Raw genomic sequence first — 15,689 nt, forward strand, 5'->3', positions numbered from 1 at the left:
CATGGGTGGGGTCCCTCGGCAGCCTGGCAGGTGATCGGGGTGTCTTGCCCAGTCCCCACCTGGGCCAATTGGGGCTGGTTGCTCTGGGGGTTGGGGGGTAGGGCCCATGGGAGTTTGGCTGACCGGGAGGGAGGGGCCGTGGAGGTTGGCTGTGGGAGCTCACTGACCACCAGGGGGCAGCTCCTGCATTGAGTGTCTCCCCCCTGGTGGTCAGTGCATGTCATAGCGACTGGTTGACTGGTTGTTCAGTCCTAACAGTCATAAAGGTTGCTTAGGCTTTTATATATATAGACTAGCTTTCCCGTTGCAGGAAAATTCCTGCAATGGGATTTCCTGCTGCACTCTACCCCGCCTCCGTTCCTCCCTTGCCGCCCGCCTCGCCTTCTCCTCCGGCCCTCCCGCATTTCCCTTCGCCCCCGGCCCCGCCTCCGCCCCTCCCTTGTCGCCTGCCTCACCTTCTCCTCCAGCCGGCCCATATTTCCCTTTGCTCCGCCATTGTCGCCCGCCTCCGCCCCGCCCCGCCCTTGCCGCCCGCCTCACCTTCTCCTCCGGCCCGCCTGCTTTTCCCTCCGCCCCCGGCCCCGCCTCACCTTCTCCTCCAGCCGCCTGCTTTTCCCTTCGCCCCCGGCCCCGCCTCCGCCCCGCCTTTATCACCCGCCTCACCTTCTCCTCCAGCCCGCCGCATTTCCCTTTGCTCCGCCATTGTCGCCCGCCTCCGCCCCGCCCCGCCCTTGCCGCCCGCCTCACCTTCTCCTCCGGCCCGCCTGCTTTTCCCTTCGCCCCCGGCCCCGCCTCCGCCCCCAGCCCCGCCTCCGCCCCGCCCTTGCCGCCCACCTCGCCTTCTCCAGCCCGCCCGTGTTTCCCTTCGCCCCCGGCCCCGCCTCCGCCCCGCCCTTGTCACCGGCCCCGCCTTCTCCTCCAGCCTGCCCGCGTTTCCCTTCGGCCCCGGCCCCGCCTCCGCTCCGCCCTTGCCGCCGGCCCCGCCTTCTCCTCCAGCCCGCCTTCGTTTCCCTTCGCCCACGGCCCTGACTTCGCTCCTCCCTTCTCCTCCCCCCCCCCCTGGCTTGCTTGCTTCTTCGAAGCTTTACTCCCCTTTGCAGCTCTTGGCTTCTTTCGACACTGTCTTGATATGCAAATTAGCCGCCATCTTTGTTGGGGCAATTTGCATACTCGTCCTGATTGGTTGGTGGGCGTGGCTTGGCTGGTGGGCGTGGCTTAGGTGTAGCGAAGGTACGGTCAATTTGCATATTTGTCTATTATTAGATTAGATGTTTTGCAAATATTTTCTTTTGGCTAGTGGTTTATTTTCTAATGATGTCTTGATGAATAGAAGTTGACTTTCATTTTGATGATGGCTAATTTATTTTTTTTAATGCTATTGCTTCTGTACCCTAAGACACTTTTGTGTGGTCTCAGGTCATGATATTCTCCTACGATTTCTTCTAATTACTTTATAGTTTAAGCTCTTGTGGTTAATTTTATGATCCAACTCAAAATTTTCTATAGAATGAGGTATATTCATCTGTTTATAGATATATCCAGATATTCCATCAGCCTTTGTTGAAAGGATTTTCCCTTATGCCTTGAACTGCTTTGGTACGTCTTTTGCAAATCAGTTGAGTAAATAGCAGTTAGCTGTCATTCATTTCACCTTTTCACTGCATATAATGTCACTTTAGTCTGGCTGCCTTAAGATTTGTGTTTTCATTCCTTTAACTGTGATGTGACTGTGATTTTCTTTTTAATGATCCTACTTGGAGTTTGCTGAGCTCTTTGGATATGTAAGTTTGCATGTTTCATGAAATTTGGGGAAATTTTGGTTATTTATCAGATATTTTTCAGTCTCATTATCTCTCCTCTCCAGTTGTACATAAGTACCACTTGATGTTGTACTACGAATCTCTGGAGCTCTATTTATTATTTTGAAAATCTTTCTCTTCCTTAGATTCAGTAAGATGTCTTGATTTACTTTTAGTTTAGTGACCTTTTTTCTGCTGTATCTGATTTTCTGTTAAGATAACTCAATGTATTTTATTCTTTTCAGATATACTTTTTAGTTCTGAAATTTCCATTTAGTGTTGTTTTTTCCCCATAGCTTCCATTTCTCAGCTGAGTTTCTCCCATGCATACATTTAACATGATTATATTTTACTTTAAATACTTGAACATATTTATAATACCTCCTTTGAAGTCCTTGTCTGCTAATTCTGACATCTAGATCATTTAGGATTTGGTTTCTATGAGCTGTTTTTGTTTTTCTTTGACTCTAGGTCCCTTTTTTTCTATTTATTCATTATGATAGATGTTGCTTGTGTAATGCACATTGTGGGAAATATATTGTAGATTTTGGATTTTATTATTTTTCTCTCATGAGTGTTATTTTTTGTTGTTGCTGTTGTTCTGGTAGATAGTTAACATGGCTGGATTCAACCTCCCAACATTATCTCTCCTGTGATAGGCAGCAACTGAAGGCTCAACTCAGATCTCTCTACCTTTCTGCTGTTGCTTTTTGCTGGAAACCTTGGAGTCTTCTCTAAATGAAGGTTATTCAAATATTTGGGCATACATTATACAGAAATTTTGAGGCACCTTCCTTCCTGGGATTTCATCTCTCACTTTACAGTGGCTCCTGCAGCCCAAGTCTTTGTCCTCTGGCTCCTCTGCTGGCAAGACAGCAGATTTCTGCTTCAATCCTGAGTGATCACTGCTGTGTTAGCAGATCAGTGCGGGGCGGAGGGGGGGGTGCGGGGAGAGGTGGAGGCAACAGCCTTATAAATACAAATCTTACCCGGTTCCTTTCTTTTAACGATTCCCTCCAGTAGCTATCTGCTTTTGGTCACTCTCTTTCATCTTAACGTTTGTTTTTATATTTTGTCCACATAATTGTCATGTGTGGGAAAGTTACTCCAATATAATTTAATTATGTCATTTTCCAAAGTAGAACATTGCAGTATTGAAGCATTATTTTATTTTGAGTCATTCAAAGCATCCAATATATCCAAACTTTATATCAAGGTATAAAGTTTGAGGTTATTGTTTGCATTAACTGAAATGGGATTTAAATGCTGATTTTTATTTACTCTGTAGCTATATGCAAAGGCACTTTTTTTTTTACATTTATTTGGCTCTAAACATTTATGGAAGATAATTTGGTTTGCAGCATCTTTTAAAATTATATAAACTACTGTATATCTAGACTTTTGCATGCTTTCATTGTATTTTTACTTTAATTGTATAACAAAATCCAAATGACAGTTCAATTACTTTATACTAGCTTCATTGGTATTACTAGTATATATTAATAGTTCACTTATATTTAATAGCTCACTTAAATTTATGTATACTGGCTTTGTTTGTGTTATTTATTTCTAAATATATTTTTCCTCCAATTGATTACCATATTAATATTTACTATTACTTTATGTCCAGGGAATCCTTTCCTGGTGTGAGTTGTATATGTATGTGTGTATGTGTATACACATGAGACAGGGTGGGAGAGAGTATCTACTTTTTAACAAGTTTTTAGAATTATAGATAATACTAGGGGCCCGGTGCATGAAATTCGTGCACTGCGGAGGGGTCCCTCAGCCCAGCCTGCTCCCCATTGGGAGCGGACCTAAGCCGAAGTCTGGCCTCCCTTTGCTTGAGGCGACCGAACTGATCAGGGGAAGGCGCCAGCCCCATCACCCCATTGCTGCAGCCACTGCCAGTCACCACAGCCACCAAGGTGTTTTCATCAACATGGACTCCAGTCCCTTCACCAAGAAAAAATGACAACATTCTTTAGGCATTTTCAAGATGTGTCTTTCATAGGATATGACATTTCTTTATTTTTCTTTTTATCCTCACCTGAGGATATGTTTCCATTGATATTTTCCCCTTCCCTCCGATCCCAAGCTCAGCCCCTTCCCAAGCTAAAAGCCTCCTCCCCAGGTTTAGGCTTGGGAAGGGGTTCTGCCACCCCCGGCACCTCCGATTGCAGGCTCGGCCCCTTCCCCCCACCCCACCCCCCGGGACCTCTGATCGTAGGCTTGGCCCCTTTCTAGCCTAAAGCCTCCGCCCCAGGCTTTAGGCTTGGGAAGGGGTTCCCCCCCCCCCCCCGGCACCTCTGATCGTAGGCTTGGCCCCTTTCTAGCCTAAAGCCTCCGCCCCAGGCTTTAGGCTTGGGAAGGGGTCCCCCCCCCCCCCCTCCGCCCAGAACCTCCGATCACAGGCTCGGCCCCTTCCCAAGCCTAAAGCCTCTACTCCAGGCTTTAGGCTTGAGAAGGGGACCCCCGCCCCTCCAATCGCAGGCTCGGCCCCTTCCCAAGCTTAAAGCCTCTGCCTGATGGCCGGCTTGGAGTGACCTGGGTGCTGAGGAGGTTCCCCAGACCCAGGTATGTATGCAAATTAACTGCCATCTTTCTTGGGTTAATTTGCATACTCACTCTGATTGGCTGTGGGCGTAGCGAAGGTACGGTCAATTTACATGTTTCTCTATTATTAGGTAAGATTATACCATTATGGCTTTTAAATGCTAAACAAATCATTGTCCAGAGTAGCAGGCATACAGTAAAAATCATAATTCATTGTAAACTCTGTGTCCTGTATCTAAGTATAATACAACATTTGCATTTTTATATATCATTGAAAACTTGTTTATTCAGAGCATCTGTTAAAGTGATATTGTATAATAACAACAGGTTGTCTGTAGCAGTGAATTCAGAAAACATTCTGATCATGCTTTGGGATTTAATATAGTACAGTGAATGGTAAATAGATTTGTGTGTGCGTGTGTGTGTGTGTGTGTGTGTGTGTGTGTGTGTGTGTGTGTGAAAAATGTAGTTTTAGTATGCAGTGCCTGATCTTAGTAAGAAGTTTTTACTTATTTTTTTTTTCATAGTATGGAAGACTAATTACCATATCATTCTTATTAATCTAACTTTTTTTTTCTTTCAGCAAAACTGTACAATCTAAAGTGGACTGCATTTTGGTAAGTAAAATAACTAATCTTAAAATTCTATTTTGTAATAAGGCTTTTACTTTAAAATATATTGTTCCTGAGTCAATATTTATTTTAAATCTAACCCAATTTTAGTGAATACAACTTGACATTTAATTACAAACTATATGGCTATAAGCTATCTACTTTCCTATATTTCATCAATAATTAAATCACAATCTGAGGTAATTGTATACTTTTGAAACTTATACTAAAGATCACGTAAACACTTAATGAAGTAGATGTTTATTTTTCTGTTCTAATAATTCTAAAGAATTTGTTTTAAAATAAGACAATATGTTTGATAGGTTAGTTTTGTTGTGATAGCATATTTTGTCATATTTTGGTTGCTAGATTTTGGGAATTAATCCCACAATAATAGTTTAAATTTAGATTGTATTTTTAGTTTCTGAGATCTTCTTATAAACATGTAAGGGAAGCAGCATGCAGCTACTAAGGCTACTGGAATAGAACTGACTTCTTTCATGAAATTTCTGCTGATGGAATACTCCGTAGGTTCTAGAATACTCAATGACTACGCTGTTAGATCCCCTCAAGCATCATTATAGTTAGTCCTCTTGCTCTACTTTTGACAGAACTTTCTTATTCAGATTTGGGTCTTCTTATGAGCTAACTTTTTTTGTGGAGAGGGGAGGTTGTTTATTGTCTGGCGTTAAAATAGTACTTGATATCTTATGATATTATTAGCTTAGTAGAGGCCCGGTGCATGAAATACGTGCACTTGGCGGGGGAGAGGTCCCTCAGCCCGGCCTGTGCTCTCTCACAGTCCGGGAGCCCTCAGCAGATGTCTGAAGGATGGCTTAGGCGCGCTCCCCCCAGGGAGCGGGCCTAAACCAGCAGTCAGACATCCTTAGTGCTGCCACGGAGGCGGGAGAGGCTCTCGCCACTGCTGCTGCGCTCATCAGCTGTGAGCCCAGCTTCTGGCTGAGTGACGCTCCCCCTGTGGGAGTGCACTGACCAACAGGGGGCAACTCCTGCATTGAGCATCTGCCCCCTGGTGGTCAGTGCATATCATAGCAACTGGTCATTCCAACTGTTCAGTCAATTTGCACATTAGCCTTTTATTATATAGGATTAGGTTCTAGGTAGGTGAATGATTAGTAAGTTCAGAGGGAAAGATGTAGCTGGATTAGCTCTGTGCTTTTTTAGCCTAATAGTTGAGAAAGTGGACTTTATGGGGATGTTTTCCCCTTTCACTTACTTTTTTAAAATTTTATTTATTTTATTTTTGCCTCACAATAACCCTTGGAAGTAGGTAATCTTCTTAGCTCCCTTTTACAAATGATGAAACTGGTGCTTTTGCATATACTTAAAAATTATTGTTGAATACCACCTATCTGCCAATGCTAGATATAAGAGATACAAAGTAAGATATTCCCTTGCTCTCAAGAAATTCAGTATGACCCTGGCCGGGCTGCTTAGTTGGTTGGAGTGTCGGCCTGTGCACCCAAAGGTTGTGATTCGATTTCCCATCAGGGCACACACGTAAGTTGTGGGTTCTGTCCCTGATCAGGGTGCATATGGAAGGCAACCGATCAATGTTTCTGTATCACATCAATGTTTCTCTCTCCCTCCCCCTTCCCCTTTCTTTCTCTCTAAAGTCAATAAAAGCATATCTTCCAGTGAGGATAAAAAAGTAAAGAAAAATTCAGTCTGTTGTCAAAATATATTCAAGAGTGCTATTAAGACTTTGGAAGGTGGTGACTGGGATATTGATAGAGATCAGAGTGAATTTATAGATCAATTCGGGGGCTGTTGACATTTTAATGACAAGTCTTCTAATCCATGAATGTGGTATATCTCCATATTAGTTGGTTCTATAATTTCAGCAGTGACTTGTAATTTTCTGTATATAGGTTTTGTATATATTTTACTTAAATTATTTTGCTTAAAATAAGTATTTCAAGATTTTGGATGCTATCATGAATGGCATTTAAAAATGTTTTGTTATCCAGTGTTTTATTGCTAATATTTACATTGACCTAGTAGTCTGTAAACTTACTAAGTTCACATATTAGATCTAGTAGCTTGTATGGAAAGTCTTTTAGATTTTCTACCTACTTAATCATATTGCAGATGAAAATCATTCCAACCTAAATGCCTATTTATTTTTCTCACCTTGTACTGCTAGGACCTCCAGGACAATGTTGAATAGAAATGGTCAGAGTGGATTTCCTTCCCTGTTGTCAATCTTAGGGGAAAACCATTCTTTCATTCACCTTACAGTATGACATTAGCATCATCTTTTTCGTGGATGCTCTTTTCAAGTTGAGCATATTCCCTCTATTCCTTTTTTGCTAAGGGGAGTTTATCATAAATACTTGTTGGATTTTACGAAATTATTTTTCTGCACTTATCAAAATAATCACATGGTACTACTCTTGTATGTTATTAATGTGGTAGACTACACTGATTTTTTAAAAGTAAACCATCCTTACATTCCTGTGATAAACTTCATATGTTGCATTATACTTTTATATATTGCTATTTTGGATTTGCTATTTTTTAAAAGACCTGTCTGTGTTAATTAGGGCTTTTGATCTGCTGTTTTCTTATAATGTCTTTTTCTATTTTTGGATATCTGGGTAATGCTGGCGTTTTGTAATGAATTTGGAGGTGTTTTTCCATTTTCTATTTTCTGAAGGAATTATTTAAAATTAATTACATTTCTTCTTTAACTGATAGATTTCACTAGTGAAACCACCTGTGAGAAAGAATTTATAAGGCTATTAAATTCTTCTATTCTTAATGAAGTTTTGATATTTGTGTCTTTCAAGGAATTTGTTGATTATTACGGTGTTATTAAATTTGTTGGTGTAACATTGATAATATTACCTTATTGCCCTTTACAAGCTGTAGGATCTGTAGCAGTTATCTCTTATTCCTGATAATGGCCATTTGTTTCTCCTTGTTTTTTGTGGGTTTTTTTCTTGATCAGTTTAGATCCAGGTTTAATAATTTTATTGATCTTCTCTTATAAATCAAGTTTTGGCTTCACTGATTTTTCTCTCTTGTTTTTGTCAGTTTTCCATTTTGCTTCTTTCCTAGTATATATTATTTCTTTTCTTCTGCTTACTCCTATTTTAACTCCCAAGTTTTCTAATAAGAAAGAAACTTTTTTCTTTTCTATTAAAGCATTTAATGCTATAAATTTTCCTCTGAGCACTGGATTAGCTTCTTCCCATAAATTTTATGTTGTGTTTTCATTATTTAATTAAATTTCTTTGCTATTTTCATTTTGATTTATTCTTGTACCTATGGAACACTTAAATGTATGTTGGTCAATTTCTAAATAGTTGAGTATTTATTAAAACTTGTTTATGGTATATCTTAGTGTTTATTTCATATGTACTTGAAAAGAACGTGTATTTTACTGTCATTGAATAAAATGTTCTTTATATAACAGTTAGGTACAGTTATTGTTTTTAAAGATGGTATTTATCCTGATTTTCTTTGTACTTGTTATTTCTATTACTGAGAGGGATGCTAAAATCTCTCACTTGTTATTGTGAGTTCTTTTTTCTCTCTGATCCTGTCAGGTTTTGCTTCAGGTATTGAAGCTGTTACTAGAAGCGTAATTATTAAGGCTTGTTATGTTTTATTTATGAATTGATTCTTTTATTATGGTATTTTCATTTTTATCTCTGGTAATATTCTTTGTAGTGCTTATTTGCATGTTATATCTTTTTCCATCCTTTTACTTTTAAGCAATTTGCGTCTTTACAATTAAAGTGTTGTGTTGTTGTTGTTACATCATATAATTGTGTCTTTCTTATTTAGTCTGACAAGCTTTGTGCTGTGATTACCTGTATGGTTGATATCCTATCTAATAAAGAGGGAATATGCTAATTGACCCTCACGCCGTCGCAAAGATGGTGGCACCCACAGCCAATAAGGAGGGAATATGCTAATTGACTGCCCAGCCCTCAAAGATGGCGGTGCCCACAGCCAATAAGGAGGGAATATGCTAATTGACTGCCACACCCTCAAATATAGTGGCACCCACAGCCAAAAGGAGGGAATATGCTAATTGACTGCCACACCCTCAAAGATGGCAGCTGCCCACGGCTGGCCCGAGGCGCAGGCAAGCCTCGGATGGCAGCTGCCCAGCCGCCCAGGGCCGCCCGAGGCTCAGGTAATCAGGGCCAGCTGAGGCTTGTGCTGCCGGCAGTGGCAGCAGCAGAGATGTGATGGGGCATCGCCTTCCCCTGATCGCCTGGTTACCTCCCGCCCCTGAGGGCTCCTGGGTTGTGAGAGGGGCCAGGCTGGGCTGAGGGACCCCCCCCCCCCCCGCCACTCCAGTGCATGACTTTTCATGCACCAGGCCTCTAGTATGTATATAATTTTTATGTATATTTCCTTGCAGTGCAAAAGGTCTTTAATTTCCCTTTATTTACAAAAAGTATTTTCCACTAAAACTATTTCAAACTTCTTTAACTACAGCTTCTTAAACCACCTCTTCTTCCACTGTCAGCAGATAATCTTACCTTCTACTTTTCTGAGAAAAGTAGGTATTTCACAAAATCAGCACTGTTTCTTATTCCCCATTCGATAGTTGCTTATTTCTGTACCTGTTGTCTTCCTTCCCTTTTCTTCCAACAGAAGAAATATTTTTCTGCCTGTCTTACAGTTAATCTCTTTCTGTCTAGGCTCTAGATTTCGTCTCTTTAAGAATGCACTTCATTTATTCTCTTCTCTTGGTTTTTTTATTCTCTCATTTTCTACTTGCATTTTCCCCTTAATAGTTAAATGTTTAATATTTTCCCCATCTATAATAAAAACATTTCCTGCATCCCTTCTAGCTACCAACCTGTCTTATTTCTTTCTTTTGAAAAAAAAAAGTCAAAGTGAGTTAAAAATGTTGATTGAATTCTGACTCATGCTTCACCTTCCATTCAGTCTTCAACACCAGTAACAAGTCTTCTAATAGCCACCCCTTTGAAACTGTGTTTATCAAAGACACCATGGTCTCTTATTGCTAAACGTAATAGATGACCTCAGTCCCCAACTGACAGTCATTTTTCGGTTAGCTCTCTTGATCATCCCCTTACCCCCTGGTTCAAGTACATCCTAATTGTTTTCATTCCTTAGATGCCCCATTGTCCTGGTTTTCCAGTTACATCTTAGGCTTTTCATTTCCACTTTCCTTTAAGGCCCCTGTTCCTCTATTTAAGTCCTCTGCATTCTATATTTGCCCTTGGTGATCTTACCTACTTAGATGGTTTCAGTTAATCTCAATATACTGATGATTCCTAATTATATATCCCCAACTTAAGTTCTAGACCCATATATCCATATCCATCTATTTTTTTTCATTGATTTTAGAGAAAGAAGAAAGGGGAGAGAGGTAAAAAGGGAGGGAGAGAAAAAGGGAGGGAGGGAGGGAGGGCGGGCGACATGGATCAGTTGCCTCCTACACATACCCTGACAGGATTGAACATGGGTATGTGCCCTGACTGGGAATCAAACACTATGACCTTTTGGTGTACAAGATGACAGTTCAACCAACTGAGCCATGCCGGCCAGGGCTATCCATCTATTTGTTATTGGACTAATTTTACCAGGATGTCTCATAAGTACTCGAAACTCAACTTTTTAAAAGCCAGTCTCATTGTATCATACTCCAAATTCTGAACCTATCTTTGTTAGTTTCCTATTGCTGCTATATCAAAACACCATAAACTTCATGGCTTAAAACAATTCAGATTTATTATCTTTTAGTTCTGTAGGTCAGCAGTCTGACACAGGTCTCACTAGGATAAAATGAAGGTATCAATAGGGCTATGTTCTTTTTGTAGGCTCCAAGAGAAAATCTGTTTTCTTGCCTTTTGTAGCTTTTAGTAGCTGCAGCTTCAAAGCCAGCAGTTGGCTGCTGGAGTCTACATTGCATCACTCTGAGGCTTCTTTTTTTGTAGTCAAATCTCCCCTCAACCTCTGATGATTGTGGTGGGCTACTGGATAATTCAGGATAATCTTCCATCTCAAGGTCCTTAATTTACATCTACAAAGTCGCTTTGTCATGTAAAATAACAGATTCACAGGTTCTGGGGCTTAGAGGATTAGGATGTGAACTTCTTGGAGAGCCCTTATTCTTTACTATACTTTATTATGGTACTAACTCATCTAACCTAAAAACCTAGCCCTTGTTTTTCACTTCATCCTCTTCCTCAGCCTACCTCACATTTAGTCATTCACCAAGTCCTATCAATTCTGCCTCCTTAATTGCTCCATTTCTGTCCATCCCTCCTGCCACTGCACTAATTCAGATCATCCCACTTGTTGGAATTACTACGGCTATTTTTCTGCTTCTAGTTTCTCTACTTTCACTTCATTCTCCACAGTAAAGTCACAATTATTTGTATAAAACGTGAATCTGTTTATTTTATACCCTTGCTTAAGACCTTTCACTGGCTCCCCATTGTTCTATCTTAAGGCACTGAAGACCCTTCATCCTCAGGCCTTACTTTTCTTGTTTAACGTCATCTTTCTCCGCTCCCTCCATGGGCTATCAGCAAGCTGTTATAGAGAACAGTTGTAGAGTTAGAGAAGAGACTGTATACTCTTAGTCTAGAACAGCATTGTCAATTAGAACATTCTGTGGTGGTAGAAATGTTCTCTATGTGCACTATTCAATATTGTAGCCACTAATCAGAGGTAGCAATTGAGCCCTTTAAATGTGGCTAGCATGAAGAACTGAACTTTTATTTAATTTTAATTCATTTGAAGTTAAATACCCACATGTGGGTAGTGGCGACCATTTTGGATAATGCTGGTCTAGAACAGTGGTTCTCAACTGGAGGCAATTTTGCCTCTCAGGGGACATTTGTCACTATCTGGAGACATTTTTGGTTTTCACTACCAGCATCAAGTGGGTAGAGGATAAGGGTGCTGTTTAAACATCCTATAAAACATAGGATATCGCCCCATAACAGACTTAATCAACCCAAAATTCTCAGTAGTGTTGAAGTTGAGAAAATCTGGTCTAATGGTCTAGACTCCCCCACACCCGCTCCTTTTTTTTTTTGCTATACCTACTTATCCTACCTAATAATAGACAAATATGCAAATTGACCGTACCTTCGCTATGCCCACGATTGGGCAGGAGGCGCGGGGGGGCGGGACTCAGGGTGGCCGGGGTGGCCAATTGGGCCTGCGGGACGCTGAGCTCACGTTGCCAGCGGCGGCTCGAGCTCAGCATCTGCGCCATGGCTATGCTGCGGTACAGAAGGGGCCTCTGGGGCAGCGAGCTCACGTCCCACCGGGGACCATCAAAAGCGGGGGAGCTGGGTGCCTGTCCGCTCAGGCAGCAGGCCTTTCAGAAGCCTCTGGCGCCTGGTGCACCAGCGGACAGGCACCCAGCTCCCCCGTGATCGAAAGCGAAAGCATGAAGGGGACCCTACATGTGCATGATTCAATCATGCACTGGGCCTCTAGTATTTTAATATTTTAATATTGATCTTAGCCATAACCGGTTTAGCTCAGTAGATGGAGCTTCGGCCTGCAGACCAAAGGGTCCCAGGTTCAATCCCCTGGTCAAGGACATGTACCTAGGTTGCAGGCTCCTCCCCGCCCCAGGCCCTGGTTAGGAGTGTGCAGGAGGCAACCGATTGATGTGTTTCTCTCACATCGATGTTTCTGTCCCTCTCCCTCTCTCTTCCACTCTCTCTAAAAATCAATGGAAAAATATCCTTGGGTGAGGATTGGGAAAAAAAAAAAAAAGATTCATCTTAGATATCATCCTCTCTGGAAAACTCTGTGATTTCTCAGGTCTGAATTTGATACATCTTCTGTCCCATAATATCCTGTGCTTATCTTTCTTTTGTATTATGTAGTCACTTCTATGATCATTATAATTTCATTTTTATTTCTTCTTGCCTTCTTATGTGTAGGAACCTATTCATTGGATTATGCCAGAAGCACATGAGGATGATCAATCAATATTTGTTAAATGTATGAATGAGTATAAATGAATGAATCAATTATTAAACATATTGCAATTTAAAATATTAAAAAGTGTTACCACCTTCAGTTTAGGCCTTGTAGAAACCATACATTTGCTAACATATTGGGATTTATTTTTTGGAATTCACAGTTTGACGGAAGAACAGAACTTGTCACATTCTCTAGAGCATCCTTCCCTTTTCCTCAGCTTAAGAATGCCACTTCCTTTCCCTAGTAAGAGATAACTGTCCTAAACCACCCACTCTCATCTCAAGTACAGATGGAGAACTAAAACTTTATTGTATAGATTCAGGGAGGATTTAAGCAAGTGAAGTGGGACATACAGGCCAGAAACTAAGGGAAACTGATCAGCAGTTTAGCAGAATGGTTCAGAGCTAAGGCTGTGGGATGAAAGAGACCTGAGTTTGCCCCTGCCATTATTGCTGTCTTTGATTCTGGACAGTTCTAACCAAATTTCTGTAACAAAAAAAAAAAAAAAAGGAGGTAATAGTGCCTAATCTACTGAGTTGTGAATACAAATTAAATGAAATAACTAGTGTAAATACAGTGCCTGGCACATAGCAAATGTACAGGGCAGCTTCAGTTGAGGGCATTGCATGTATGTGTGATCGGATGGTATGAATCTAAATGACTTAATTGCTATAAATTTATGTTTCTAGAAGTTTAACTTTAGTCAAGGGTCACATTTTATATTCATCTCAGAACTTACTCACTATATGGAACCACTGAGAGGAGAGTATTGAATTCCTCAAACATAGGAAGTAGAAGATGGAGAGGCTTGGGAATCACTTGGCTAAAGCCATCCAGGAAGCCAGAAGGTGCATATTATAGAACAGATACCAGTATCTACACTCCATACTCCCTCCCCCTCCTTCTTTTCGATTTGGCTCAAAAACCTTTCAGAAAGCTTCTTTTATCTACTAGGAATGCATTCAGCTGCAGATAAAAGAAAACTTCAGCTATTGGTGGTTTAAAGAAATGAGTTCTTGTCATCCAACAAGTCCAAAGTTAGGCATTCAGGAAGTGGTGTAATAACTAAGCATCGCTACCAGAGTCCTGTACGCTTTCTTTTTTGCTATGTCATCTCTGTCCTGTTACATCATAGATGGCTGCTGCACTTCCCCGCCTTTTGTCCAAGGAAGAAGGAAGGAAGGGCAAAGGGCTTTCTTCCAGGGAAGCTCTGTCAATATTTTCAGAATATCTGCTTTTATTTTGAAAACCCACTTCAGGAATTCAGAGTAATAACCTCTAGAGTAGTGATTTTCAACTGGTGTCCCACAAGAATTTTTAAAAACTGCAATATCTGACTATTTAGTCAAGAGCACTGGACCTCCTTCCCCTTATATTGTCAAATTTAAAAAATGACAATAGATGACAAGTGTGAATGAATCAAAAAGTATACCTTTTTTTGTCAGATCAGCAAAAAAAAATATGTTTTTGTGTGTGTGTGCTGCAGAATTTTAGTAATTAGTTTATGTGTGCCATTGGATGAAAATGGTTGAATATCACTGTTCTAGAGTAATGTCACTTGGGTACCCCTAGCTGCAAGAGAAATTAGGACATAGAGTATTTTGTTTTCTAGCCTATGTATCAGAGCAAGATACAGAAGTAGGTGGTTAACAATATGTATGAGTCCAACCTATATGCTATACCTGCTTTCATGTTCCTACTTTTCTGCGCCCCCATAAAAAGTTCTGTACCCCTATGAAAGCTTTTGCCATATATGCTAATCACCAGATTCATTTTTCTTCTCCAAAAATCATTTGGAAGTAAAGACAGTGTTTTATGGCTCTGTATCTCCAGTGCTTAGCACAGTGTCTGATATATGGAAGACACTCAGTAAATAATTGAATGATTATTCACAGATAGTAATTATCAAAAAGAATGTATAATATGCACATGATATCCTCTAAACAAAGAGTTTGTTTGCATTCATTGTTGTGATTATTATTAGCATTTATTGAGTATTTATTACCATGTGCCAGACATTACATATTTCACCACTTAGTTCTCATAATTTGCCTATGAGGTTAATCTGTTATCATCCTCATTTTACAGATGAAGAAACATGTTAAGTAACTTACCCAATGTCATAAAACTTGCTAATTGGTAGAATTAGGCTTTTAATCCAGACCCCAGAGCCCAGGCTTTTAAAAACTATGATATACTATGTCATTTTTTTAAATGTCTGAAATATGAGCTTACCTGTGAATTTTCAAAATTCTATTTTATTTTATAATTAAGAAAATGTTTCTGAAATTAATTTTCCACCTTTAAAATTGATCTAAAATGAAAAAAGTTAAAAGTTGGCTTTAGCTTACTGAATTTGAATAATCAGTAATTATAAATGCAGTCTGTATTTTGCAAGCAGGTTGTCTGAATGCCATTTTTAAAACTTACAGTATGCTCAGTAAAAATAGCTCAATAGTTTTAGTTATTCAAATTATTATAGTTGTGAAGATTGTGGCACTATGAAATATGCTAAAAGTGAAAATACAAAATTGTACCTATGGTATTTTTTTAATATATATTTTTATTGATTTTAGAGAGTAAGGGAGAGGGAGGGAGAGAGAGAAACATCAATGATGAGAGAGAATCATTGATTGGCTGCCTCCTGCACGCCCCCACTGGGGATCAAGCCCGCAACCCAGGCATGTGCCCTTGGCCAGAATCGAACTTGGAAACTTTCAGTCCACAGCCCGACGCTCTACTCACTGAGCAAAAC

General features: G+C 40.5%; 1 protein-coding gene across 1 annotated transcript in view; it reads left to right on the forward strand.

Annotated features, from left to right (window-relative positions):
• RFX7 (regulatory factor X7) overlaps nucleotides 1–15,689 on the forward strand; it is a 115,292-nt gene that overhangs the window by 54,775 nt on the left and 44,828 nt on the right. The window contains exon 3 of the mRNA XM_028147800.2: nucleotides 4,939–4,972. Within this exon, the coding sequence (XP_028003601.1) occupies nucleotides 4,939–4,972 (34 nt within the window). The remainder of the gene's footprint in view (nucleotides 1–4,938; nucleotides 4,973–15,689) is intronic.

Source organism: Eptesicus fuscus, chromosome 5 (genome assembly GCF_027574615.1).
Source record: "Eptesicus fuscus isolate TK198812 chromosome 5, DD_ASM_mEF_20220401, whole genome shotgun sequence".
NCBI classification, from domain to species: Eukaryota; Metazoa; Chordata; class Mammalia; order Chiroptera; family Vespertilionidae; genus Eptesicus; species Eptesicus fuscus.